The sequence below is a fragment of the Rhinolophus sinicus genome, linkage group LG10 (assembly GCF_036562045.2).
Source record: "Rhinolophus sinicus isolate RSC01 linkage group LG10, ASM3656204v1, whole genome shotgun sequence".
Taxonomy (NCBI): domain Eukaryota; kingdom Metazoa; phylum Chordata; class Mammalia; order Chiroptera; family Rhinolophidae; genus Rhinolophus; species Rhinolophus sinicus.
In genome coordinates this window covers 10842660-10870608 of record NC_133759.1, presented here as the reverse complement: position 1 = coordinate 10870608, position 27949 = coordinate 10842660, and the positions used below count along the sequence as shown (strand labels likewise).

General features: G+C 47.2%; 1 protein-coding gene and 1 long non-coding RNA gene across 5 annotated transcripts in view; one reads left to right on the top strand and one right to left on the bottom strand.

The window, feature by feature from the left end:
- CCDC13 (coiled-coil domain containing 13) overlaps positions 1-20180 on the bottom strand; it is a 48472-nt gene extending 28292 nt beyond the window's left edge. Inside the window, exons 1-6 of one of the 4 annotated variants that reach the window (XM_074312556.1) lie at positions 19824-20180; positions 12219-12445; positions 10139-10287; positions 6447-6589; positions 4745-4834; positions 676-795 (exon numbers count right to left, since the gene is read on the bottom strand). In XM_074312556.1, coding sequence (XP_074168657.1) covers positions 676-795; positions 4745-4834; positions 6447-6589; positions 10139-10287; positions 12219-12439 — 723 coding nt within the window. In that variant the 5' untranslated portion in view covers positions 12440-12445; positions 19824-20180. The remainder of the gene's footprint in view (positions 1-675; positions 796-4744; positions 4835-6446; positions 6590-10138; positions 10288-12218; positions 12446-19823) is intronic. The other 3 variants (XM_074312554.1, XM_074312555.1, XM_019727512.2) reach the window with 3 other exon arrangements.
- Positions 407-2886, top strand: LOC141567172 (uncharacterized). The gene is made up of 3 exons (XR_012489608.1): positions 407-741; positions 875-994; positions 1910-2886. It is a non-coding gene; the product is annotated as an uncharacterized LOC141567172 (long non-coding RNA).
- Positions 20181-27949: the final 7769 nt, after the last annotated feature.

Below are 27949 nucleotides of genomic sequence, written 5' to 3'. Positions count from 1 at the left end.
GGCTTTGAGATGGAAACAACATGCTCAGCTTGTGCCCTGGGTCTCTGTGAAGCCTGTCACGGAAACCTGATCTAGCGTACCAAGTCGCTGGAGCTTGTTTCCACAATAGAACACTGTTTTGGAAATCTTGGCTGGCCAGAGTCGTTCCAGCAGGGAAGACAAACGCCAGAGAATTCACTGTGCAAATAAAAGTAACTAATGAACTAGCTGGGCCTGCATCCCAAGTCTGAGTATTTTTCTTTGAAAGGGGCCTTTAATACACAAACAACCGATTCATTTTCTAATATTATGGGCAGCAGAGGGCAGGAGGCAGGTCTTGGCAGGCCTCCAAGCCCAAGGTGGCTTATGAAGGAAGGACCCCGGATCTACCATGGTGCACATAGCACAAGGAAGGCTTAAAGGACTCTCCCTGGGTGGATGGCACTGTCCTCCTTGGTCCATGGTGGGGCGGGCACGAAAGGGCATGTATGCAGGGTCCCTGGGCCACCAGCAACCCCGCTCACCAAATGGGTCTGTCTCAAGGGCAGTGGAAGGAAGTTATTGGATCTGCAGCCTGACCCCAAGCAAGTAGCGTGATGCTCACGGGTCCTGAATGGGACCCATTGTCCCTGTCCTGCCCCCTCCCAAGGTCAGCCCCAGCCAGACAAGATGACTCGAAGCCTGGCTCTGAAATACCTTCTGGGCCACGCGGAGCTCCTGCTTCACAGACTGGATCTGGTTGCGGAGGTCACTCATCTTGAGGTTCGTGGCCGCCAGCCTGTCCTGCAAGACCTTCACCTCTGGGGTCTCCGGCGGCTTGGGGGAGACAGGAGGGAGAGCAGTTACTTGTTGCCTGAATAGTAATGACAAGCACAGCCCCCATTTCTCCCAGCAGGTGCGAGGTGCTGTGCTAAGTGCTCGCTTAGGAAGGAGCAGTACACTTAATCCTCCCAGACCCTGTGAGGGACGTACTATTGTCAGCCCCTTAAAGATGCAAAGCAGAGGCTGGTGGAGGGTAAGACCCCTTGGCTCGGGGTACCTGGTTGGGAAAGGGGGAGCGTGGATGTGAATGCAGGCAGCCTGACTCTGGGGGCTGAGCCCTTTGCTCCGAGTAGCACAGACACACATGGAGTCAGGTGGTGACCACAGAGGGGAGGCCTCCACACCTTCCAGACACTCCCTGGGGGTGGACCCTCTCTGCTGTGCTCAGAGGCTGAGGTCACGGCTGATCCATCTTCGCTCAGAATAAAGAAGGAACTAGTTCTGTCATAGAAGGTTACCCCCAGCTCGGCAGGAAGGTCATGAGCAGCCTAACTCGGGCCCTCCCTCTCCTGGAATCGTCAGCCTGGGCCTTGGGCTCCCTTTCCTGACAATGAGCTCACTCAACAGAAATAGGGACCCTGCTTAATCCTCAAATGCTCCATTTCTGTGGCTTGAAGAACTGCAGCAACCAGGACACTCTGCCTGCTGTAACACGTAGCAATGTCTTTTCATTTTCTTTAGTTATGTTTGTTTTAAACTACTTGGATGTAAATTTTTCTCAAATGTGCTGCCCATTTCTCTGTCTTCAATAGAAGTTCCTGAGACTCAGAAGCTTGGCATGAAAGGGACTCAAAGCTCAGCCCACTTGAAACCCCTTCCATAAGTGATGAAAATGAGGCCCAGAGAGGGGAAGTAACGGGTCCCCAGGCACACAGTTGGTTGGGGTGACAGAAGTGGGAGTAGAAGCCTGCTCCTTCCCCTGCCCTGGCTGGTTCTCCCAGTTTGAGCTGTTGCTGAGCGGTGGCATGGGCAGCAGGAACGGTGGCTGGTGGGCTGAGCGCCCATCAGCAGTGATGCCGAGACTGTCTGCTCCTGCCCCAACTGGCCAGGTGTGCTGGACTTCTGCAAGCAGGGTGGGGACGACGGTGGCTTTCTGATCTTTCCTTAGCAGGCGCAAACTAAATCTACTGTGAATGCCAGCGTGAAAGACAGATCCAAGTAAACTGGGTCTGCGAAGTCCCATGGACCCCAAAGGCTCTGGGAAGCACCACCGAAAACCGCAGGTCAGGGAAACTGCACCTGGACACATGGTCCAGAAAGCCTGGTCTCGTTTGCTTTCTTCGTCTATGGAGTGGGTATAACATTTCCCTGTCCTGCTTCCTCTCAACAGCACCGTGAGGCTAAATAAAACAACTAAGGTGAACAGAATTTGCAAAACGGGAACTTACATAAAACCCAAATGCATCTTTTGTTTTAACCCATGATTTTGTGTGTCCTTCCCCCGCCTGGCTGCCTGCCATTCCTCTCATTGCTGTTGGGTACTGTCCTCTCCCCTGCGACTGTGCCGCTCTGAATTTGCCCTGGGGTGGGAAGCAACACCCCTGCCTGTCAGCTCTCCGGTGCCATGAGCCCCATTGGCCTGGCCGGTGGTGGGGCGGGAGCTGTGAGCGCGCTGGCCTCCCGCATGCCTGCTGTGACCCTGCTCAGACACTGGGAAGAGCACACAGATGGGACCTGGATCTAGAATTCAGGCTTTGACACCCCTCTCCAAGCCTCATTTCCTCATCTGTAAAATGGGGGTATATAACACCAGCCTCCGGTTCCCGTGAGTATTGATTGGGTAACAGGCAAAGGAAGCTGTCTGGGGCTGATTCTGACAGAGGGCATTGTGGGGGTGAGGGAGGGGCTAGCCTGGCTTGGATGGGCAGCTGGCAAAGGGGGCTGAGGGCCAGATGGTGTTCTGGTTAGGGCTGGGCCCACGTGCAGGAGCAGCCATCACCCCCTCTGCTCCTCCCCTCAGGCAGCTGGGCCAACTCTACCTCCCTGCCATTTCAGAGCTGTTTCTGCCCAGAGTGAAATTCCACAGGCTTCGTGGGGGGCTCGGGTACGGGCTGTTTTCTTTGAGGGAATAAGCAAAACACAGCCCATGGGGGAGCAGACAATGCCAGCGTCACTCACACCACTGCCTCCTGCGGCCCCACGTGGAGGGAGGGCAGCCCCACTGTGGAGTGAGCTCTGGGGCTCTGGGGCCAGCATGTGGGCTAAGCCTGCAGGCCTTTGGAGTGTGGCTGGGGCCACCTGAACAGCCTGACAGGGCAAACGTTGCCTTTGTTCTCTCTCATCAGAACCCTGGGAAGGCATGTGGCGCTGATGAACGGGGACTGGGAGCCCATCACCCACTCTTCCATCAGAAAACTGCCAGCCTCCCTGCAGCCACAGCAGGAAGTTGGAGCTCCCACTCCAGGTGCCATTCCAGGCCTCCCTCCATGGGTGACCCCACGCCAGCTGTTTTTGGCTTACGTTCCCCTTTTCCACCTCAGGGGCCCTGGGCTGTATGCAAACATTATCCAGCTGACACCCAGCTAGCAAACGAAATAGGAGTAGTGACTGCTTCCTGGCCTCTGAGCCTTGGCTTGCGCTGTTCCTGCTGGAAGGCCCTCTCCCCTCCCCTCTCCCCCTTCTCCATCAAGGCCCACCTCGGAACCCCTCCCCATCCCACCTCCTAGCTGCCTCTGTGAGGGTGTGCTCCCTCGGTGACCTAAGAGCCCGGGCCTCTCTCTGAAGGCTCTGTCCCCCTCCTTCCTTCGGTACGGCCACTCATCTCCTCTCTTGGACTCCCCTGTAGACAGAGGCCTTGTCTGCTTCTCTGTGTCACAGGGCTCAGAAAATCCCGTCGGGCTCAACAAGTGACTGGACAAGCAGTTTCCCATCCAGGACCGCTCCAGTCAGGGACTAGAGGTGCTCCATGCTCTGGATAAACCAGGGGCAGCTGAGCAGTGTCCCTCGGACCCAGGAAAGGCCCTGAACACTCGGTCCAGCCCCTGCTGAGGGGGGAGTCCCTCTATTGCCTCCCCAGCAGTGAGACAGGTTTACACAAGACTAGCATTCAGGAGACATATCCACCCCTGGAACCCGAGGGACGCATCACTGCACACTGAGGGCTGAATTCTCTCTCCTTAGGACAGGCATGACCCAGCTTGAACCTGAGCTGCAGGCAACAGGGGAGGTGGGGCAGCAAAAGGAGCACTGAACTAGGAGTCCTGAGACTGGGACCCCTGGGTCACCCACTGGTCTGGCTTCCCAAGGCAAGCCCTGGGGAGGCCTCCTGGGATGTTCTTGAGGCTCTGATGCTAGTTGTTGTCTAGCTTGGGCCCCATGCCCCTCCCTGGTAGCCCACTGGGCCAGGCGGCCTCCTTTCACGGAGCTGCAATTCCTGCATCCTGGGTTTCAGCGATTGCTCACCAGCTTAGTAAAACGGAATCTTGGAAACCAGCCCCCATTCCCAATAGTCATTTTCAGTCTGCAGACTTGGAGCTCCACAAAGGGAAGGCCTCTCACAACATGAATTGCCCCCCCACCAAATGGCAGGGATCCGTTGCGTGGCAGTGAGCCCCCTGTCCCAGGGGTGAGGTAGAGGCCGGTGTCTCCCCAGTGAGGACGCGGTAAAGGAGATCCTTTATAGCTGGCCTCAGAGTGGGCGGCCACTTGGACCAGGCCTTCCCTGCTGGTCCTGAAATTCTAGGGTTCTAGGGTCCCCAGGACTCCCTGACCTCCCTCCCTGAGGACTGGTCCTCAGAGTTAGACTCTCACTGGCCTCCACTGGGGTTATTCCTGGAGTGGTTACGGCTCCCTGATGGCTGCTCTGCAGATGCTGCGATGGTGACCCTGGGTCCGCAGTGGGGTGGAGGTGGACCCCCAACACAGGCACCTACACTCCCATGGAAGAGGGGAGGCCAGGCCGCGGCCGCCTCAGTGACTCTCCAGCACAGAAGAGCATTCATACCAAGGCTCTGTCTCCCGTCTGGGCCCTCGGCGGCTTGGCTCCTGCGTCAGTGGCCCCCTTGGCTGGCAGCCTGGCTAGGACCGTCTGCAGCTGAAAAAGCAAACCTCACACTTAATATTTAATCTGCTCAGCAGTTGTGGTGCCTGAGTGAAGCTCTCTGGTGCCGCTGGGTGTGTGGTTACCGCTCTCGGTGGCTGCCTTTCTCTCAGCTCAGGGTAGGATCACCAGTGGAAGCACGCACGCTCCTTTACAAATTGCTCTGCGACGGGAGAGGGTTTAATGGATGGTCGGCCCCACTCCCTGGTCGCATAGTAGGGCAGCCCTAGGATTCACTAACAGCGTAAATAATAACACTGTAGCCATGGTCTGCATCCTGGAGTTCTAGCGACAGGCTGGGAGGGGAGGGTCAAGGAATTATGGACTTCATGTTACAGACGAGGAGACACGAGAAACCTGCTACCTGGGCTCATGGCCTGGTGGCGAAGATCACCACAGATACAGACAGCCAGCTAGCCGACCCTTTATTGGTTTCTCCATTGTTCTTCCCACAAACACCACATCCTGTCTGACGAGGCCGGGCATGAACCACCCTCCCACCTCTCTGACCTCGTCTTGTTCTACTGTTGGCCACACTGGTCTCCTTTCAGGCTTTCTTCCCCTTGGGGCCTTTGTCCCTGCTGGGCCCTCTGCACAGAGGCCCCTCCCCCACCTCTCTGAGTCTGGCCCTTCTCATCCTCCAGGGACCCGGTGTGGGTGCTCCCTCCTCTAAGATGCCCTGGGTACTGGTCTGTCTTCCAGGAGGGCAGGGACCAGGCCGATTTTGCTCCCCACAGTCTCCCCAGGGCTTGGCACAGAGAGCCCGAGATGGTTGTCATAGAATAAAGGAACTCTAATTCCACGCCAGGTACAATGACTGAGGAGGATTTGGGAGAGCACAGAATGAGACCGGAGACCCCGCACCACCTCGTACTGTGGGACTTGAGAAGCCCCTTAACCTCTTTGGGCCCCGGCTCCTTCAGGCATATAGGGAGAAGCTGCGTGGCTTCTCTCTGGTTCATGGATTCCATTCTAGCTCCTAAGGGAGCGTGAACTGCTTGGGCTGTGCCCTCGCTCACTGGAGGGGTTTGTGACTAGCTGTGGGAGGGCAGGGAGCAGCAGGAAGAGGAAGACGGACCAACGTGAGACCGACTGGTGGAATGCTCCTGGCTCTAGCTCCACACGAGCAAGGATCCCTCTTAATGTATTTAACAAACATTTATCCAGTGCCTATTACATGCTCAGCCCAGTACAAAGTATTCCACAACGTTAAGTCATTTAATCCTCAGAAAACCTGACGGTCAGTGAGTCCTCTCATTACTGCCACGTGACAGATGGAGGAAACTGAGGCACAGGGCATTTATAATTGCCTCAAAGTCACAACGTCAGTCAGGGATGGAGGTGAGATTCGCAGGCAGGCAGTCAGGCTCCAGGTCTGTGCCCTAACCACTACGCCAGCCTGCCTTTCCATCACCTGTGCCCCCCTGGCTTCCTGACACACATTCACCTCTCAGGATGTGACAAAGACTCAGGAACTCATTGCAGACACTGACCCACAAGCCCTTCAGAAGGACCCCAAAGCATGTAAGTGTGGCTCCCTCCCTGGAGGAGTGGCCCAGGGAGCGGGGAGTCCCCTCCAGAGGCAGGAATGACCAAGGCCCCTCACTTCCCGCTCCAGCTCCTGGATGTGTTTGCTCTGCTGCTTCACTCTGGTTTTCGCACCCTCTGACTCTGCCATCAGCACCCGGTTCTTTTTGGACAGCTCGACGATTTTGGTGGCAATCGCATCCCCGGCCACACCAGCTGTCCCTAAAATGAAGGAAAATGGCGTGGTTAGTGAAAAACACAGGCCCACACATCGAACCCACGCCCCAGGACCAACGACACCGGGCTTTGAGAAGCCCAAGCTGCTTGGCATGAACACTCGTGGAGGGGCAGAGGCTCCGGAGTCACCACACACCTAGGCGCCCCCAAACCCAGCTCCGGCGAGTGGAAATGCAGCCACAAGAGAGTCAGTGTGTTCTCAGAAAATGATAAATAAAATCAGGAAGCAGAGTTTTAATTCTATGGGAGGTAAGCGTACTGTGCCAATTGTTCACGCCCTCCTCGGTCACAGGGTCACACTTCCACACCCTGTGCTCTGTAACTTTGCTGTGCCCTCCAGTGAGAAGGGCGTACCCCCTGGACCCCTTGCGGCCTGCCTGACTCTGGGCTCTGCCAATGACTGGTGCTGGTCAATGGGATGTTAGATAAGGTGCAGGTAGGGGCTTGACAAGCACTTTTCGCTTACGCTGTCTCCACAAGAAGAACACACCCAGGCTAGCTGGCTGGTCCCAGGAAGAGGAAGAGACACACATGGGACAAAGCTGAACCACCCCGGCTAAGCCTGGCCTAGATCAGCCGATCGCCAACGAACCCCCAGACGTTTGAGTGACATCAACGCTTATTGCTGAATGCTGCTGAGATCAAACTGTTGTTTCTTACACAGAATTTTCTGATAACACCTAATCATACAAATGCATGTGTCTATTTAGTAAATATGTATTGTGATGAACACTCTGAGTGTTAGGGATTCAATGGTGAATAACAAAGACTTATGGAGTTTACATTCTAGCAGGGGAGACAGATAATGAAAACCAAACACATAAATATGTATTCTAACACCTGGGAGGAATAAGTGCTAGGAAATAAACCGAAGCTGGGCGAGGAGATGAGAGGGGTGGGCTGATGCTATTTTAGATGGAGTGGTCAGGAAAGCCTCTCTGAGGAGGTCATGTGTGGACAGACCTGAACGAACGGCGTCAGCCATGAAGAAGAGTGTTCTCAACTAGGAAGAGCGGAGGGAACAGCCAGTACAAAGGCCCAGACGCAGGGAAGTGCTTGGAGTGTCTGAGGAGAAGGTGGAAGGCAGTGAGCAAGGGCAGGAGGCCAAAGAAAGAAGGGGTGGCTGGAGGGGCGTAAATGAGGGAGAATGCGTGGGGTGGGGCCGTGCAGAAGGCCGGCTCTGGGAACTGGCTGGGTAGCCTCCCCGGTCCCTTTCCCTCTCTGGAGGGCAGTTTCCCTGTCTGTGTGCAACAGCAGTTTTGGTCAGATGGTCTGCAAGCTCCCTGGATGCTTCTGACAGTCCAGCAGTGGGTAAGTGGCAGACACACCTTCTCAGGACTACATTTTAGACGGGGACGCACCTCAGACTGTGGGCGACAATTGGTGGAAGGTGAGCAAAGCTGCTTGATGGTTTCCAGGCTTGTGCTGCTGGCCTGAGCCAGGCACTGCGCAGGGCAACTGGGAGTAGCTGCCCTTGGTAACCAAACCCTGTCAGCCGGGTGGGATGAGGACACGTGAGGAGAAAGGGCTCAGGACATGGGAAGGAAACCAAGTACGAATGGTCCAGTGGTGAGGTCTCTGGGTTATTTCTTGCTCCCAGAACTTCAAGACAGTGAAAACCCTAGAGCTAGACATCGAAAGACGCCTAAGAGAAGCCCTCTCTAGTCCAAAAGGCAGGAAGGACAGCTCAGGGAGAATGAGGAAAATCCTGTGTTCTTTTTCCTATCCTCTCCCAGCCCTGCTTACAGGCAGGCCCCACTCCTGAGCCGTCACCCCATGATAATGGGGGCAACAGTGAATGGACAAGCACAGAAATGCTAAATATCTGAGTAAATACAGACTATTTTTGTCTCCTTCAGGTCTTTAAAATATATATAACGCTTCAAAGCAAATATCCTAACATTGTTTGATGGGATTTTTCAATATATAGGAAATAATACATATAAAAGCTGCAATTGGGGGGTGGTAAACAGAACTAACTACATGGTGATAAAGTTTCTTCATTTCACTTGAAGGGATAAAATATTAATTCTAAGAAGACTGTGAACAGTTAAGTGTGTATTTTATAATCATTCAAGTAATCACTAAAAAATAGTACAAAGAAATATAGTTTTAAAAAAACCACTCAACTATAGCAATTACTAAAAATCTTGCCAAAGGAGAACCAGCCTGTCAGCCACCAGCAGCCTGTCACTGTGGCCTGGTTTAAAAACACAAACTGGGCCAGTCAGGCTTTTCTCTTTAGAACTTGAAGTTGGAAATCAGAAATGGTGACTTCAGAGTGAGGACTGGATTTAAGAGGAGGGGGATTTAAGGGAGAGCTGGGGCTGGCAATCAGACGAGATGGAACAAGTGGGGAGAGAGGGAGGGAGGGATGGAGGGATGGAGGGAGGGAGGGAGGGAGGGAGGGAGGGAGGGAGGGAGGGGCTCAGAGCAGGCTGGGCAAGAGGGACTAGCCCCAGGTCTCCTGGTGAGGGGAGGACCTCCTGCCCTCACCATGAAGCAAAATCAGCTTCTCTACAGCCTTGCAAAAGGGCGAGTTGCCCCTTCACATCTGAACCCTGAGCCAGGTTAAGCGTGTTTCTGTTCCTCACAACACAGTCTTCTTTTCAGGGTGTTTTTGTTTTAGACAGAAAAGCCTAAAAACAAACGGAGGGACACACAATAGGCGACCAAAGGCCTTCAGGATGCCAAATTCCCTTGCTTATAAATTCCACACTGGTCCTCTGGGTGTACCCACCCTTCAAGGCATTTAAGATCAAAGACGGGGAGGGATATTCTGGCAGATGTCGGGTGAGGCCTGTTGCTCTCTGTGGTTGGTGACCTTTTATTAGTCAGCCACTTAGGAATTGCTCAACAGGTGTCCATGGAGCAGAAGCTAAGGTCTGCAGGGCCAAGGTCTAGTCATAACCGCAGAGCCCACACCCAGCCCACACCTACAGGGCAAAGGTCATCCTTAAATTCACAAAGCCAAGGTCCCCATCAGACCCATGGGGCCAAGGTCTCCACAAACAGAGCCACAGTCCACTCTAGACACCACGCGTCCTAGGAAACTCCCTGGGAACAGCTCACTTCCCTGTCTCACCCACCTTTCTGGAGCAGCAATAGCAAGTGCCATAGAGTAAATGCCTGAGTCTACTGGGGCTTTTCACATCCACGCTGCAACATCAGAGCCAGAGCACCAAGATGAAACGGACCTTGCTGGCCCACTGAACGTGCAGTGAGCATCACAGAGAACCCCTGTCATGAGTGTCCCCGCTGAGTCACCAGCACTGACTGAATGCCTGCCTGCTGCTCGTGGGCTCCCACTTCCTGGTGTGCGGGTCTCCTTGGCCTGCTCTCTTCCTCTGTCCTCTCTCTCATTTCCAGGACTCTGGACTGCTTGACCACATCTGACCTTTGGCACCCTCTCCTGGGTACCTGCCCTGTGGAACTTGCTGTTTGCCCTGCCAGGGAGGCTCCCTGGCAGCTGGCCCTGGACCTCAGGGCACCTGGAGTTCAGGGCAGGGATGGCCACAACAATGGGGGAGCTACCTGTGAAGGCAAATCTGTTCTCTTCTATTTCCTTTTTGAGGTGCTTGATTTCAAAGTCCCTTTCCTTCAGCAGCTTATACAATCGCCCGTTCTCGTCCACTGTTTCCCTGAGCTGGTCGCGAAGCTGTTCAATCTCATCTTCAAGCAACCTGCAAGGCAAAGGCAGTCATGACTCTTCACAGGGATCAGTGGGCAGGGGTCTGCCCTCCAGGGCCCAGGTTTTGTTGTACCGACTTGCGCACTAAGTGGGGATAAGAACGGGTCTGGACAAAATAGGAAATAGAAATTAAGGGAAGCTACATGAGCAGATTTTAACACAATGTTCTCAAAAACAGTGCTTCAGCACACACACACGCACACACACATACACACACACGGAAAAGGTAAAAGACGTTTTCCATAACATGGTTTGCTATGGATTCAACAGAGAGAGATAAAACCTACACTCAAAGAATTCATATTCCTTTTAAGTATCCATGGAACATGCATAAAAAATGTATTAACATAAGCTACAAAGGCAACCTTAGCAAATTCCAATTGACTAAAATCAGAAATCAATACTAAAAATATAGCAAAAATAAATGAAAAACAAAACCCCAAACCCATCATAGGTTTGGAACTAAAACAAGAACAACAACAACAACAAAAAAACAAAAAACATACTCATAAATTATTTATGGGTTAAGAAGAAATCATAATATGTATTATGAAGCATTTAGAACAGATTGAAATGCAGCTAAAGTGATACTTGAAGGAAATGTATAGTCTTTATTACATATACATATTAGAAGACCACATAGGAATTGTCTAAGCCTTAAGTTGAGTCTCTGGGATTCAGGTAAGCCTGACAGAACAGGTGGTTGACTTTGTATAAGTTGTTTGGCAGGCTTTTTTCAGAACACAGGAAACATGTGACTGATGGGCCTGCAATCACTTCTATTGTTACTGCATAGAACAGGCTCCCTAGAGACAGCTGCTCAGGAAGTAAATAAATAAGTTATAGAGGTTACAGGTAACAGTAATTATCAGGTAACAGGTATTACTGTTGTTGTCCTTATTACACCAATGGCTCAAGTCTCCACCAATGAGTTTCTCTGATTTGGGGAAAGGTCATTTGGAAGTAGGTTTGGGTTTAATTTTGAACTAATATTTAAGAGCCATATGAATTTTATCAATTATTGAGAAATCTTTATGTTTTTTTCCCAATTAGAATTTTTTAGTAGAACATTTTGAAAATTGAGAAACCATACAAAGTAGAATTTGAGAATGGAAAAAATAGATTCTGGATGAAACCAGAAGCAAAGAGATAGCTCTTTGCGATTTCTTTTTTTTTTTTAGTAAATTGACTAGCAGAGTCAATGTGATTTTGTGATTTTCTTTTTTAGTAAATTGTGATTTTTTTTTTTTTAGTAACTTGACTAGCAGAGCATTTTGTATCTATGCAGATTCCTGCTTCTAAAAGCCGTATAGAGCAACATGCACCTGCGTGATGTTGTCAAATTTAGAGCAAAATGAGAAGATTCTGGACCCTGTTCAACTTTTTCACCAGCTGTACAATAGCAAGGAACCCCCCAAATGCTTTTTTAGGACAGGCAGTTTACGTGTTATTATGTGTCAGGACACTGGCACCGGAGAATAATCCCGGATGCGATTTGGAGCAATGATCATCTATGAACCATCGGAGTCTGTCAACCAGCTCCTCAGAAACCCAAACACATTTTCCACGAGAGACTGCGTAAGAAAATTCAAGTGAATGTTGTACACCTGAAACTGATATAATATTGTATGTCAATGGTAACTGAAAAAGAAAAAAAGAAAAAATTAAGAAAAGAAAATTCAAGTGAATAAACTACACTCTGATGAGTATGAAAATTTCAATTGAACTTTAAATGGCCTTTAAATACATTTCATATAAAATGACGTCCCCAGGAATACAGACGTTCCATCAGATGCGAGTCTTCAATGACAACCTGTGTCAACACCTCTGCATCTCACCTTTTGATCGTCTGTCTGCAGTCATTCCTCCCCTACCTCCCTACCTCTCTGCAGTGCTCCCGGGGTAGTTTAGACTTGGTATTACCTTTGCTCAAAGCTGTTTTTCAAGTGTTGCTCCCCGGCTTGGAGAAGGCTGAGGCCATCGTAGCTCTCCAAGGGCTCTTTGTGGTCCTCGACTCTGCTTTTGAGGCTCAGTTCCTTCTCCTTCCGTTTCTCCATCTGCTTCTGTAACCTTTTGTGCTGCATCTCCTGCATGGCCTTGAACTGGAGCCGCAAGGTGTCCTGTGAGCCTTCCTCCGCTGCCATCTTGCCCTAGCAGTGGGAAAAGAAACCTGAGCTGAAGCAAATTCCACAAAGCACACATTTCCCAAGAGTGCTCAGCACACAGTCAGCCCTGTCTGTAGTCCCCAACCCTGGGGTTTCCTGCTTAGCTTTGCCCGTGTCCATGTGGAAGCTTGGAAGACCCACCGTCACCTCAAAACCACTGAAAGCCAGAGCTGAGCTGAGCATCCTCCCCAGTCCTGACTGTGCCACCAGACTGCAAATGGCATCAGAATACTCCCCCATCACTCGGACTCAAGACTTCACCCCTTCCTGTCCCTGAAACAGTGGCTCTCAACTCTGGCTGAGCTCCTAAAACACAACAGTGCTTGGATACATCCCTAGACCAATTAAATCCCAACTTCTAGGTATGGGGCTTAGATGTCATTACCTTTTAAACCGAGGTATAATTTACATACAGTAAAGTGCAAAAATCCTGAGTGTACAGCTCAAGAATCTGTGGTGACCCCCAGATCAAGGTGTAGGGTACTTCCTGTCCCTGAGTAGGCTATGTCGTGCTCTCTCCCCGTAAGCCACTTCCCCAAGGTAACCATGATTCTGACTTCTGCCATTGAAGATGAGTTTTGTCTATTTCCTTTTTAATCAGCTCCATTGAAGTATGATTTGCACACAATAAAATACACTGATCTTTGTATCCAAATGACTTTTGACACACATACAAGGGGTGCCAAAAAATGTATACAAGTGGACACTTTGCTCAAGCAGTAGTTCACCGTTATCAGAAGTGTCTGGACGCTGATGGTAACCACTCTGAGCATCTCTTGTAATTGCAGAAGTCAAACCTGACTTGTATTCATCTTTTGCTATCGGTATATACTGAGTATTATAATTTTAATAGTTTTCCTTTCTTAAAATGTGTATACATTTTTTTGGCACCCTCTCTGTATACACCTGTGGAAACTACCACCACCATCATGATAGAACATTTCTATCACACCAAAAGCTGCTTTGCATCTTTTTGCAATCCATCTCCCTGCCAGCCCCAGTCCCAGGCAAATTCTGATCTTCTTGTGGTCTCTGCAGTTTTGCCTTTTCTAGAATTTCATATAACTGGAAACATACAGTATGTAGGCTTTTTTTTTTTTTTTTTTTTTGCTTAGCTCTACCTTTTAGAGCTTCATCCATGTTGTTACATGCATCACTAGTTCATTCTTTTTTATTGCTGGTTAGTATTTCATTACTTTTTTATTGCTGGTTAGCTATACCAGAGTTTGTTCATACATTCACCTGTTATTGGACCTCTGAGCTGTTTCCATTTTTGGCTATTATGAATAAAGCTGTTATGAATATATAGCAAAGTCTTTTTGTGAACATATGTTTTTCTTTCTCTTGGGTAAATACCTAGAAGTAAAAATGCTGGATTACGTGGTAAATTTATGTTAGCTTTGTAAGAAACTGTTTCATTGTTTACCAGAGTGGCTGTACCACTTACATTCCCACCACAGTGCATCAGCGGTCCCGTTGCTCCACATCCAACACTTAGTATGGTCAGTCTGAACGTCAGGCTTTCACATGGGTATGTAGTGGTAGCTCAATGTGGCTTTAATTTGCATTTTCCTGATGACAAATGATATTGAGCATCTTTTCATGTGCTTACCGGACCTTTGCGTATCTTCTTTTGTGACACGTCTAGTCACGTGTTTTTTGCCCATTTAAAGAATTGTGTCGTCTTCTTATTGAGCTCCTTATACATTCTGGATATTTGTCAAGTTTTGAACTCCACATAAATGGAATAATAGTACGAACATGGGAGTTTTTAAACCCTCCCCACGTGCTTTTAAAGTGTAGCCAGTGTTAAGCATCCATGACTTAAACCAAACTCAAGTCACGCCATCCACTCACCACCCAATTAGTCATAAATCTTGTTGATTCTCCATAAATGTCTTCAAATCTGTGACCATATTTCCATTCCCACTGATACTACTCTTATTATCACGCTCATGGCCACCGCAGGGCATTTGCCCTAGCTGTTCCCTCTCCTTGCAATGCTCTTCCCCCAGAAACATTGAGTCCAATGTACTTTTCTTCCACCTTGCTCACGTCTCTCAAGTGTCACCTTATCAGAGAGGACTTCCATTGGAGGAAGCATCCCTACCCTCACACCCCATGCCCCTTACCTTGTTTTATCTTTCTCCATTGCGTTTAGCTTCACCTGACACGTTATATATTTATTTGCTTGTGGATTGTTTCTCTCCCTCCCTGGCAGCCCCATAATGGCAGGCACCGTGTGATGTTCCTGCTGCATCTTCAGTGCCTAGACCAGGGCCTGGTGTGTAGTGGGCACGAAATGAGTATTTGGTGAAGGCATGACAGATGGTTCTGTCCCCAGGGCTGCTCGTCCGTCCTACTGCCTACTGCCTCTCTCCCTCTTCCCTCTTCCCACTTCCCTTGCAGTCTAGCCTGCATTCACTGACGGACAACTTTCTCTGGAGCACAGCTCTGAGCCTGACATGTCCCTGCGCCAAAAGCTTCAGGAGATGCCCATTATCCGCCAAGCTAAGCCCAAAGGCATCAAGGCTTTGGGGGATTTCACCTCAGTTCCTCCTTCCAGCCTATCTTCCCCCTCACAATGCCATGTTCTGGTGTCACCCTGCTCCTACACCTCACAGGGAAAGTCTCATTTGCCAATTTTAAAACATTGAGTCCAATGTACTTTTTCTGTAAACACTTTAGGCTTTGTGGAACACAGGGTTTCTGTTGCAACTATTGTACTCTGCCATAGCAGCAGAAAGAAGCCACAGACAAGGTAAAATGAGTGGGTGTGGCTGTGTTCCAATAAAACTTTATTACAAAAACAGGAAATGAGCTGGATTTCGACTGTGGGCCTCAGTTGGCCAACACGATATAGAGGAATTTCACCGGAAAAGCCATCTAGAGATTGAAGAAAACCCTATTGAGCCTATTATTTGAAAAGGTAACTAACAGAGTTTAAAAAACTAAATGTATCCCGTGATTCCCTATTTTTGCAGATTATAAGAAGGGACGATCATATACTTCATTTTCCAAATTGGGTCACCTTGGTGAGGGAAACGGGAGCTATTAATAATCCCTCTGAGTCAGGAGATTAACTTGAAGGCTGTGACCAGCATGCAAAGCAGCAGTTCCCACCCCTCTGCACCCTGGAACCATCTCAGGAGCTTAAAGACACTGAGGCCACTTGGTATCTTTCTAAAACCAGATCTAAGTGGGCCCTGCCTCTGCAAGACCTTGCTGGGACTCACAGAGGCTGGCTCAGGGCTGCATCCATCCCACAGACATTTTAGTTCGACTCTCACAGATGCTATGTTAGGGTTTGGATTTGTTGGCAGCACTCAAAGATCTGCAGATGTCAATGAAATCCAGATTTCCATCTTCTTTCATAAAAGTTCACAGATTTGGCAATGCCGGGCCTATCGTCCCACATGGACAGCAGCTGCTGGGCAGAGGGACATCCCTCTGGGCAGGAGGTGTTCTTTCCACTCAGCTAGCAGCCCTATCACTCTCAGATGGTGCAGCTGGCACATCAGCTGCCTGTTTCACTGCAGTAAATGCTGTTCTCTCTTACACCTGCTGGATTCACCGCCTTTTATTTCCCACTAGCTCCTGCAGATGTGAGGTTTTGTGACCCCTGTTAGGGCTCAAGCCTAGAGGCATCTCAGAGGTTTGCTTCAGCCACTCTACCGGCCTGGGGTGCCTTCCTCCCCTGGCTTCCCGCTGCCACCCTTCTCCTTCCTACGAACCCCCATTTAGCCTTTAGGATTCCCCTGGAGGTACTCTGTGAATGCCTAGAATCCCTCAGGCATCCCTTGATCACTAAACTTACCTCAATGTATTATAATTATCTACAACTTTATCCGTATTCCTTTTACTAAGAGGCCTCTTAAGGGCAAGGGTCTTACGTCTTAGTCACTTTTTAATTCTCAGCATCTTGCCCAGAATAGGCCTTCAATTAATATTTGCAGAATTGTCATTGAATGAATGTAGCAGGTGCTCAAAGATGAGAAAAAGAATAAATGAAAAAGTAAATGAATAAACACAGTAACTTCTTTTTCCTTTTCTATTCCCAGCATGCTCTTGGAGTCACTGGGAAACAGGTATCTCTTGGAAAAATACTGTTTCCTGGGCAAATTACTGTCTGTGCTCCAGCTTCCTCGTCTGTAAAATGAGATGATAATCATTATATACTTCACGGGGTGGTTGTGAGGATTAAATGAGACAAAGAATGGAAAGTGTCTAATACAGTGCCTGGCATATAAGTACTCCTGACAGTTTTGCTATTATCTTTCTCATCATAGGAAATGGGTGTCCTTGGCCGAAATAACCTCTAGGAGACAGACAGCATGCGTGCACTGACGGGACACCTGCCAGTTCCACCCCAGCCCCTAGGGCTCATGCAGTCAGTGGAGATTTGGATTTCATTGGTCTGGGCTGCGGCCTGGGCATCTGTCTATTATGAAAGCTTTCCAAGTGAGTCTCATATTGAGCCAGAACTGAGAATGACAGGTGGTAAGTGCTCTGAAAGACTGGCTGGGGATACCTGCAAGAGAGGCAGGCACCTCAGTCAGCCTGAAGCTGAGCACAGAAGAAACTGGCCAGCAATGAGCAATTGGAAATTGAAATTTAAAATGCAATGCCATTTATATTCACCCACACGAAAAATGGAACTACTTAGCTATATATCTAACAACATATGTACAAGATCTATATGTGGAAAACTATAAAACTATGACAAAAGAAGTCAAAGAATAATTAATAGATATTCAAGTTCATGGATAGGAAGACTGAATATTGTTAACATGTCATTTCTTCCCAACTTGATCTACAGATTCAGTGCAATAGCAATAAAAAACCCACCAAGTTACTTTGTGGATATCGACAACTTGATTCTAAAGTTTATATCAAGAGGCAAAAGACCCAGAGTGGCCAATGCAATATTGAAGGAGAACAAAGTTGCAAGATTGATGCTATTGAATTTCAAGACTTACTATAATGCTATAGTAATCAAGACAGTGTGGTATTTGTGAAAGAACAGACAAATAGATTAAGAGAACAGAATAAAGGGCCCATAAATAGACCCACACAAAGAGAGTTGACTGATCTTTCACAAAGAATCAAAGGCAATCCAATGAAGAAAGAACAGTCCTTTCAACAAATGGTGCTGGGAAAACTGGACATCTATATACAAAAAAGTGAATCTAGACACAGACCTTACTTCCTTCACAAGAAATAACTCAAAATGGATCATGAGCCTAAGTCTAAAATGCAAAACTATAAAACTTCTGGAAAATAATATAGGAGAAAATTTAGATAATCTTGGGTTTGGCAATGAGTTTTTAGATATAGTAGGAAAAGCATGATCCATGAAAGAAAAAAATTGACAAGTTGGATTTCATTACAATTAAAAAGTGCTGCTCTGCAAAAGACACTGTTAAGAGAATGAAAAGACAAGCCACAGACTGGAGGAAAATCTGTAAAACATGTATCTGATAAAGGATTGTATTCAAATTACACAAAAAAACTCTTAAAACTTGACAATATGAAAACAACCCAATTAAAAAGTGAGCAAGAGATCTGAACACACACCTCACCAAAGAAGATATACAGATGGCAGATAAGCGTATGAAAAGTTCAAAATCATATGTCATTAGAAATTGCAAATAAAAACAACCATGAAATGCCCCTACATACCTATCAGACTGGCTAAAATCCAAAACACTGACAACACCAAATGCTGGCAATGATGTGAAGCCACAGGAACTCTCATTCATTGATGGTGGGAATACAAAATGGTACAGCCATTTTGGAAGAGTTTGGATATTTCTTTCAAAGCTAAACATAGTCTTAGCACATGATTCAGCAATCATATTTACCCAAATGAGTTGAAAACTTATGCCTACACAAAAATCTGTGAGCAAATGTTTATAGCAGCTTTATTCATAATTACCCCAAATCAGAAGCAATCACAATGTCCCTCAGCAGGTGACTAAACAAACATACAAGGGAATATTAATCATTGATGAAAAGAAATGAGCTCCAAGCCACCACAAAACATAAAGGAAACTTAAATACATATTGTTAAGTGAAGAAGCCAGTCTGAAACGGTTGCTATATGCTGTATGATTCCAACTATATGACATTCTAGAAAAGGCAAAACTACAGAGATATTTTTTAAAAATCAGTGGTTGCAGGGGTTGGGGAGACAGAAGAGGGGATGAACAGTGGGGCACGGGGGGATTTTAGGGCAGTGAAACTATTCTGTATACTACTTTAATGGTGGATACATGAAATTATGCATTTGGCAAAACCCATAGGATTGTACAATACAAAAAGTGGACCCTAATGTAAACTATAGACTTATAAAGTTAATAACAACATATAGGATTATCAGTGGCAATAAATGTACCAATGCAAGATGTTAATGTAGGGGGACTGGGGGAGGAATATATGGGGACTGTACTTTCTCTTTAGTGTTTCTGTAAATCTAAAACTGCTCTAAGAAATAAAACCTTTTGTTTTTTTTCTTTAAGTGAAGACTAAGGCTAAGGCTGCATGGAAGGTACTCTCGCTCAGGAAGGACTTAGAGCCATGGTATGGGGAGAGTGGCACCCACTCACCATGCCACCACTTCCTGTGGTGAAAGGAAGATTCCAGAGGCAGTGCACAGGGACCAGTGAGAAAGGGCTGAGGCCCCATCCAGGCCTGAGCTTCCCTTGGGATTCCCAGCAACCACCTGGGGTCCTGGAGGTGGAGAGGACACGGCCCAGAGAAGCCTAGCTGGGTGCCCTGTGCACTGCAGGAGAAGGCTCACCGACTGTCTGCCTGGCCAGCATCAATGTAGGGTTGGGTTTGGGCTGGGGATGGGATGAACATGACTGGTTCGCCGGGCAGGAGTCCCGCTCTAAGGGGAACTTTCTCGTCCGTGTCCCTGGTCCTTTGGAGCTGGCCCTGGGGCGGGAGGATGGGGGGAGTAGATGGCACCAGGTGGCGTAGTTCCCACTGCACCCTTCAGTGTGGTGCGAGAGGGCTCGGTAGCAGAGACCAGAAGAGGGCGAACCTGAGCTGGACTTCTGACTGCCACCTACCAACTACAGCACTTTGGGCAGGTGACCCACCCTTTGCCCCTCACTAACCCCGCGGACAATATGTGTCTGCCTGGAGAGGGGAGGAGGCTGTGCGTGAAGATTCACAGAACGAAAGCAGGCGAGTCCGCGCTCTGCGCCCAGCGCGCAGTGAGCATCCAGCCGGTGGCAGCGCGCTCCGGCGAGCGTGTGGCCTCGGCTCCGGCTCCGGTCCAGGGCCCCCCGCTCCCCGCGGCGGCTGCGGGCACCCCGGCTCCAGCCCGCGCCCTTCCGCACTTCCCCGCACTTACAGCGGTCACTGGGCTCCTGCTTTCTGGGGCCGCGGCAGCTCTGTCACTGCTTTCGGACGCCTTCTCGCGCTGCCCCGGCAACTGTCACCAAGGAAACCAGCAAGGCCACCCGCGACTCATCACGAGTCTACGGAGGCCGAGAGTTCTGAAAGTGACAGAGGCTCAGGTGGTCCAGAGGGCGGCGGTGTGGAAATAGGCGCGGTGGGCTGGTAAGGGGTCCCCTGTGCCTGAGAATTTAAAGCTGGTCCAGCGGTCCGCTTCTGGAACATATGTTTTAAAAGTTCTGTGGACCAAACGTTCTGCCCAGAGAGGCACATTCCGCAGGCCTGCAGGGGCGTTTAAAAGCCAATGATCCCACCACGAAAATTAACGTAGCCGTTCAGAATATTTATGAAAAATGTAAAAAACATTGTGGGAGAAGGTCATGTGATGGTGAGTGAAAAAAGCAGGAGACAAAATAGTAATTGCTAAATAAATAAAGTTGTGTGTTTTAAAACTAGGCACAGAAACAAGACTGGGAGGGATACATAGAAATATTAAAAGTTATTATATTGGGGTGCTGGAATTGCAGTGCTATGTTTGTATTTTTGCGTTTTAGAGGATTTTAAATATAATGAACGTGGTTTATTTTCATAGTGGAAAACACCTGTATTTTTTTTTTTAAGGCACTCCCCAGTTTTAGTCACTACTGTATTCAGGGTTATATGCAGGTGGGAGACAAATTTCTAGGAAACGAGATCCAAGGAAGTGTTTCCTGTATTTATCCAGGCCTTTATAATCTGAAAAGCTTCACATATCCCATAGTTGTTTTTCTTTCTCTTTTTCCTCACGAGGCATTCGCCCACAGACAGGCACGAAGATGTGGCACCACACACTTTGTAGAACTCTAGTACAATATCACCACCAGAATACTGATGTTGACACAATTCACGGATCATATTCACATTTCCCCCGTTTTGCTTGTATTCACTTTTGTATGTGTATTTAGTTCTATACAATTTTATCACATGTTTAATTTGACCACCACAGTCAAGACACTGAACACTTAAATCGCAAGGATCCCCCTTGTTGGGCTTTTTTTTTTTTTTTTCATGTTTATAATGCTTGTAGACTTTATCTCATTAAGGGATCACTTCCCAGGCCTGGGACTATGACACACACCGGTTGGGGGGGAAGCAGGCGGGCGTGGTGTGCCAGCTGAGAGCTGTGGGGCCAGGCAAGCCCTCTTCTCCTTGGGGTGGCGAGTTGCCACCACCCTGCCACCTCCCTCTATTGTGAAGAAGCTTTCAAACAAATTCTCCGTTTTGTGAGCCCTGACCCCATCCCTCACTATTTCAGGTTTTCTCCACATAACTGGGCGTTTTTCTCTAAATGGTGGCTTTGTTTGTTCCATTCTGATGAACCAAAAATCAGGCAAGGTGAGGAAACCACCTTTCTCACCTCACTTGGTTCCCTGCACAGTCTGCTCACACCTGGCTTTACTCCCAGCCCTGCCACTGGCTCTGCCTCAGCCAAGTCCCCCGTGACACCCTGACTTCCATCCAATAGGCCCTCCTCCTTCATTCCCCCCCCCCCCCCCCACCTTCTTGCTTGCTTCCCAGAGCATCTGACACCAGCACCCTTAGCTTTTCCCTCCCTGGTGCCCCAGCCCTCCGCCTGCTCCTCTGGCCTGCTGAGACCTGTCTCCACCCCTTCACGCCTCCTTTTCTCCCCCCCCCCCACCTGCTGGGATCTCAGCTTCCCTCCCTGTGCCCCTCAGGTCTTGATTATTCTCAATGGACAACCCCAAACCTGGTTTCTCCTCTGAACCATGAGTCTGTTTATCCACCGGCCTTAGCTGCCCATCAGCTCCTCACACGGAACCAACTGCTGGCGCAGCCTTCCTGAATAGCACCCCTGTCCCCAAGTCAGGGCTCAGCAACAGACATGGCAGGCCTTTCCATGGAGCTGCACATGCCTGTCACGACTGCTCCCCTTGTTGGGCTTTTATAACCACACCCACTTTTCTCTTGCCCTCCCCTCCCCCAAGTCCCTAACTGCTCATCTGTTCTCCATTTCTAAAATTTTGTCATTTCAAAAATTTTATGTAAATGGAATAATATAATGTGTAACCTTTGGGGATTGACTTTTTTACTCAGAATAATTCTCTGGAGATTGATCCAAGTTGTGTGTTTCAATAATTTGCTCCTTTTTTATTGCTGAGGGGTTTTCCATGGTATGGACGTACCAGCGTTTGTTTAACCATTCACCCATTGAGGGACTTCTGAGCTGTTTCCAGTTTGGGGTTATTACGAATCAAGCCGATGTAAACATTCATGTACAGGTTTTTGTGTGAACCTAAGTTTTCATTTTTCTGGAATAAATACCTAAGAGTACAGCTGTATGGTAATCTATTTAGTTTTTTAACAAACTGTCAACTTGTTCTGTAGAGTGGCTGTACCATTTTACATTCTTACCAGTAATGTACGAGTGACTCGCTATTTTTTATTTAGCCACTCATAGGTGTGTAGTGACATCTCATTGTGGTTCTAATGTGCATGATGGGTAATGATATTGAACATGTTTTTCAGGTGCTTATTTGCCAACTGTATATCCTTTTTGGTGAAGTGTCTGTTCATGTCTTTTACCCAATGTCTAACTGTTGAGTTTTGAGAATTCTTCATATATTCTAGATACTAGTCGTTTGCTGGGTATGTGGTTTTCAAATATTTTCTCCGAGTCTTTAGCTTGTGTTTCAGTTCTCTTCACCTGGGCATTCACAGAATGAAATTTTCAAATTTTGATTAGGTCCAGTTTATCAATTTCTTTTGTTTATGGATCATGCTTTTGGTGTCAAGTGTAGGAATTCCTTGCCTATTCCTGGATGTTAAAGATTTTCCCCTATGATTTTCTTAAGTGTTAGAGTTTAATGTTCATGATTTACTTTGATATAATTTTTGTATGACGTTTAGGTCAAAGTTTTTTTTGTTTTTTCCTATGGGATGTCCAATTACTCCAGCACCATTGGTTGAAAGGTATGCTTCCTCCATTGAATTGCTTTTGAACCTTTGTCAAAAATCAGTTGAACATACTCAACAACAACAACAAAACAATTAAAAAATGGGCAAAGGACTTGAACAGACATTTCTCCAAAGAAGATATACAAATGGTCAATAAGCACATAAAAAGATATTGAATATCACTAGCCACTAAGGAAATACAAGTCAAAACAACAGTGTGATAATTCTCCATACCCATTAGGATGCTAGTATTTAAAAACTGGATAATAACAAGTGTTAGCCAGGATGTGGAAAAATTAAAACCCTAGGCATTGCTGGTGGAAATGTAAAATGGTGCAGCCACTGTAGAAAAGTTTGGCACTTCCTCGAAAAGTTAAACATAGAATTATCATATGATCCAGCAATTTCACTTCTGGGTATATGCCCAAAATATAATATTAAAGCAGGGCCTCAAATACTTGTACACCAATGTTCATAGCAGCATTATTCATAATAGCCAAAAGGTGGAAACAACTCGTGTCCCTCAACAGATGAATGGATAAACAAAGGTGGTATAGCCATATAATGGAGTATTATTGGTCCATAAAAAGGATGAAATTCTGATACACGCTACAACATGGATGAACCTTGAGTACATTATGCTAAGTGAAATAAGCCAGACACAGAAGGACACATATTGTATGATTTCATTTATGCTAATTACCCAGAGTAGGCAAATTCATAGAGACAAAAAGTAGAATAAAGGTTGACAGGGGCGTGGGTAGAGAAGGGAAATGGAGAGCGATTGTTTAAAGGGTCTGAAGTTTCTGTTTGGGAGGATGAAATGATTCTGGAGGCAGATGGAGGTAATGGTTGCATTGCATTGTAAGTGTACTTAGTGTCACGGAATTGTACACTGAAATTGGTTAAATGGTAAACTTTGTTACGTATATTTTACAATGAAATGTCAAAAAAATTAGTTGAGCATATTTGTGTGGGTCTAACTGCTCTTTTTTCTGATTCCCAAATTAGGTCTTTCTCGGAGTTCAACGTAGCTCCAGCTTTAAAGTGGGCCCTTCATCCATGCTTATTTATCTTTTAAAAGATAAGGTCACCAAATAGATTTCCCTTCACTGAAATTATACTCTCTCCCGCAAGTAAGTAAATATAAACAGTTAGTGGTCCTACTCTTACTGAGAAGCAAAATTGAATTAAATAAACTGTCAGAGGTAAGAGTCCTGGGGTATTACCTCTGCGATGTAAGACATAAACCTCAACCTTCTTAAAATAGCAATAGTACCCTTATTACCATGACAATCAAACAGGTCATGAAAGTGCTTTGTAAACTGAAATGCTTTTCAGTTGTCATTATTATTACAGATTTAGCTGTTTTGCCTCAAAATGGAAGTAAGCTTTGCTGCAGCTTAACACCCAGGCTCCTTTTGGTTCTCCCCACTATGGACCTCAGCTTTGCAGGTCCGAAATCTCATTGGGTCATTGTACCAGGAGTGTCTCTTGGGGCTAGACCTGTTGTAGTCACAAGGCCCGTGTGTTTGGCGCATCGAATATTTATTATTTGATAGATCAGAGTTTGGAATAAGGAAAGGTTTTATCGGAATGGCGCCAGGAGAGAGATTTCTAGTTTTCTCAAATCCATCTTAACAGCCCCCCAAATTTCAGCATCCTATATATCCAGGGAAGGGAGAAGAGGCACGGCAAGAGATGGGATCCAAGGAAGAGTGGGAAATCTCTAAATCCTTGTTCCCAGCTGGTCAGACCAGAAGTTACTCGAGCCTCAGGCAGAACCGCTCGGGTCAATTAGTATTATCTATAGAAATACAGGCTAGAATTAGGGGAGAATCAAGGGAAAGAAGCATTGCACCCTGTTACAGACCTACACCAGTTGAAGTATTGTGATTGACATGGAACCCGGAATACTAAGTCACCCATTTACTTTACAGGATTGTGACTGATAGCCAGAGTCTCTCCCTTCCCAGAATCTGACACCCTCAAAGCCAAGAGTCATCAGAAAGTTATTGTGCATGGATTCAGCAAACAGAGGTAACCTGCCTTGAGATATTTTTGACCAAGGGTTAATTAAGCCTTACTAGATATTCGTCTTCACAGTCAGGAGCCCCCACATAAAAATTTTTCATTTTCTCCAGGCTCAAGTTCCTTCTTTCTGGAAGGTACTGGATACACACTGCCAGTTCTGCCTCTCTGATTCGCCATGGATTTGGGCTTTCTTTATTGGCCACCAGCCTCTTGTGGATTACCCTCAGTACATTTTGTGTTTTAGTTTAACATCATTTTGGCCACGGTGAAGTCTTATTTTATCCATGGAGCTATTTTGTCTAAGATGTGTTTGTATGTATGGTGATCTCATTCATCATGTTGACTGTATTAGAAAACGCAATGTTCTGCCAAGATTCGTTAGTCCTGAGTTCTTAGGGACCTCTGTGATGGATGAGATCTACTCTGGCTCTCCGCCAAGCCCTCAGCACAATGGATTGGCAATATATTTTATATTTTCCTCCCAAATTTCTCATTCCCACTCTTGGTTCATATCATGACCTTTCAAGACACTTGGATGAAAGTCACCTGGTCTCAGTGAAAATCAGTTTATGTTCCCCAATGCCTCGTGTACTTTCTAGTTTTTAATTTTCCACCTCCTCAACAGTCAAGGCCATTTATTAGTACATATGGGAATCTCCTTTCTTATAAAGGCCGAAACAAATCCTGAGGATTTTCACATATGAAACAATCTGAGGATAAAGTAGCTCCGGTGTATTGGGAATGATACTGACTTGGGACCTGGATGAGCATGCAGGTGTATGGGCGGCGGGCATGAAGGGAAGGGAAGGACAGGTATTTCTGAAACAGGCATGACTTTATGTACCTGCCTTCCCTTCCATGATGCAGTCTCTCCACGTGACCAAGGGTCTCAAGTTCTGCATTTGTGCCCCAGCTCTGTCACTTTTCAACTGTATGGCCTTGAACCAATTACAGCTTTCCTCATGGAAAAAGTCAGCATAATAGGTGCTTCAGAATTTTTGAGGAACTAATAGAAAAGAGTATTAGGACCTTTTATATACAGCAAAGCACTGTACATAATTATTATCATTGCGGAGCATGCACTATTTTAGACTCGAATATGGCAAAATCTGAAAGAAGATCAAGTTCACTGTGGCCTAGAAGAGTGCAAAGAAGCTGTATCGAAAGTAGAAGTTGGGTTGGCTCTTTAAGGAGAGCACTGAATTCACGGGAGTGGAGACGGGGAACACTCAGGAAAGGAGCAGAGCGCAAGCAAAGGTGTCTGGGGCAGTGGTGAGCACAGGGCTTCGGCATCAGTGTCGCTGCTGGAGCCAGGTGGCACCTCCTGTTCAGGAGGTGAAGGACCCAGGTTTAGTGGTGGCGACAGGGAAAGGAAAAGGACAAGTTTGAGTGAGGAGAGACTTTGCTTATGAAAAAGTGGCAGGAGTTGGTGACTGATTTACTAGAGATAAATGACAGGAGGAAGGAGAGACACTTCTAAGAGTCTGAGCCCAGAATGTGACAGGGAGATGGAGGGTGACAGAAATGGGTAAGGCAGGAAGGAGCGAGGTGAGGGAGACACTAAGTATGGCTGTAGACAGGCTGTGTCTAGGTAATAGGGCTCTAGCTGAAAGGTATGGTGGCATTTCCACCTCACATTGCAAAATTTTAGTCACTCTGTGACACGTCAGAATTACACCGGGGGCAGGAAAAAGACCTAACACCAATGTTGTAAGAAGCTCAGAATACTACAGAGAGGATCTGTTCCTCAGTTCCTCTGAGGGGACCAAGTGGACGCTGGCCTCCACTCTATTTAGCACTGCTGAATTTAGGAGAAATTTTCCTAAGTTTTGTTTTGCTAAAAACAAAATCTTTTGCCTCATTTCAGTGACTAAGGGGAAAGTAGGCTCTGTATCAGGGCTGGTGCATGTTCGGTTTCCTTTCTCAAATTTCCCTGTTTTGTTTGAAGAGCTTTCCCACAGGATCAAGTACATAAATAACCATCAGCCCCACTATTTGGCAGGTCCTCAGAGCTTTAAAATACCTTATGTTCATGCAGCTGAGTTCTGGCCTAGTAGGTATGTTGCCACAGGCTGTACATTTACATAGGGATGGATCCTAAAATTCAAGTTCTTGAAACTCTCTGGGCATTTCCCCATCGGAGGCAAGAGGCGTGGCCTACACGACCAACTCTGTAGCCAAAATCCTGACTCAGTGGATCGGGAAGCGGAGGGTACTTCGAGGTTTTATCTAGGTGTGGAGTCAAATTCCAACTGTCACCACCAGATGTCACTGTCGCTTACTAGAAATAGGTAACTTCTCTGGGGACAGCAGGATCCTGAATGTGCAAGAAACAAAACGTGCTTGTTCTAATTAGTTCAAAGACTTATTGAACACCTATTCGTGTATGAAGCAGGCACTAACGCCAGGTGCTCTGGATGGAAAACTTCATCAAGCAGACTAGTGGAGGAGAGAGGTATGGAAGCAATCATACTCCAAGGCTCCAGTAACACGCAACATTCAGGCAAGGAATCGAACTCAGTGAAAAATCGGCATACCATCTCCTTAAGGTAGAACACGCTTCCTCGCTTCCTCGGGGAGACCTTCTCTGACGCAACCCTGGGTTAGGCCCCCCAGCCTATTGCATCCTGTTCCTAGCATTCATTATGCTTTTTGTAACCACTTACTGAGTGCCATCCTTTCCTGCTAGACTGTAAGTTGTGAGAGGGCAGGGCCCATGCATCTCCTGTGCTGTTGCATTCCCAAGCTTAACACAGTGACAAGGTAACAGCAAGCATTTCCTGAGTTTGCTAATACGTCAGGTGCTATGCTAAGCCCTTTACATTCACCATTGCATTTAATCTTCCCCAAAAACCTAGACCACTGATGTGGTCCCCATTATACAGATGAGGAAACCACAGCTACTTGGCTAGTAGGTGGCAGAACCATGAACCCAGGTCTGACTCAATAAAAAATAGTATCATATCCACTGGAGCCACTTTTAAGAATTTCCATAATCTGATGCCAGCCTATTCACCCACCCTTATTTACCATTCTCCTCTTCAGGCAAGCAAGCCCACTCATGTTCTCTTGATCACATAATGATCACCACCA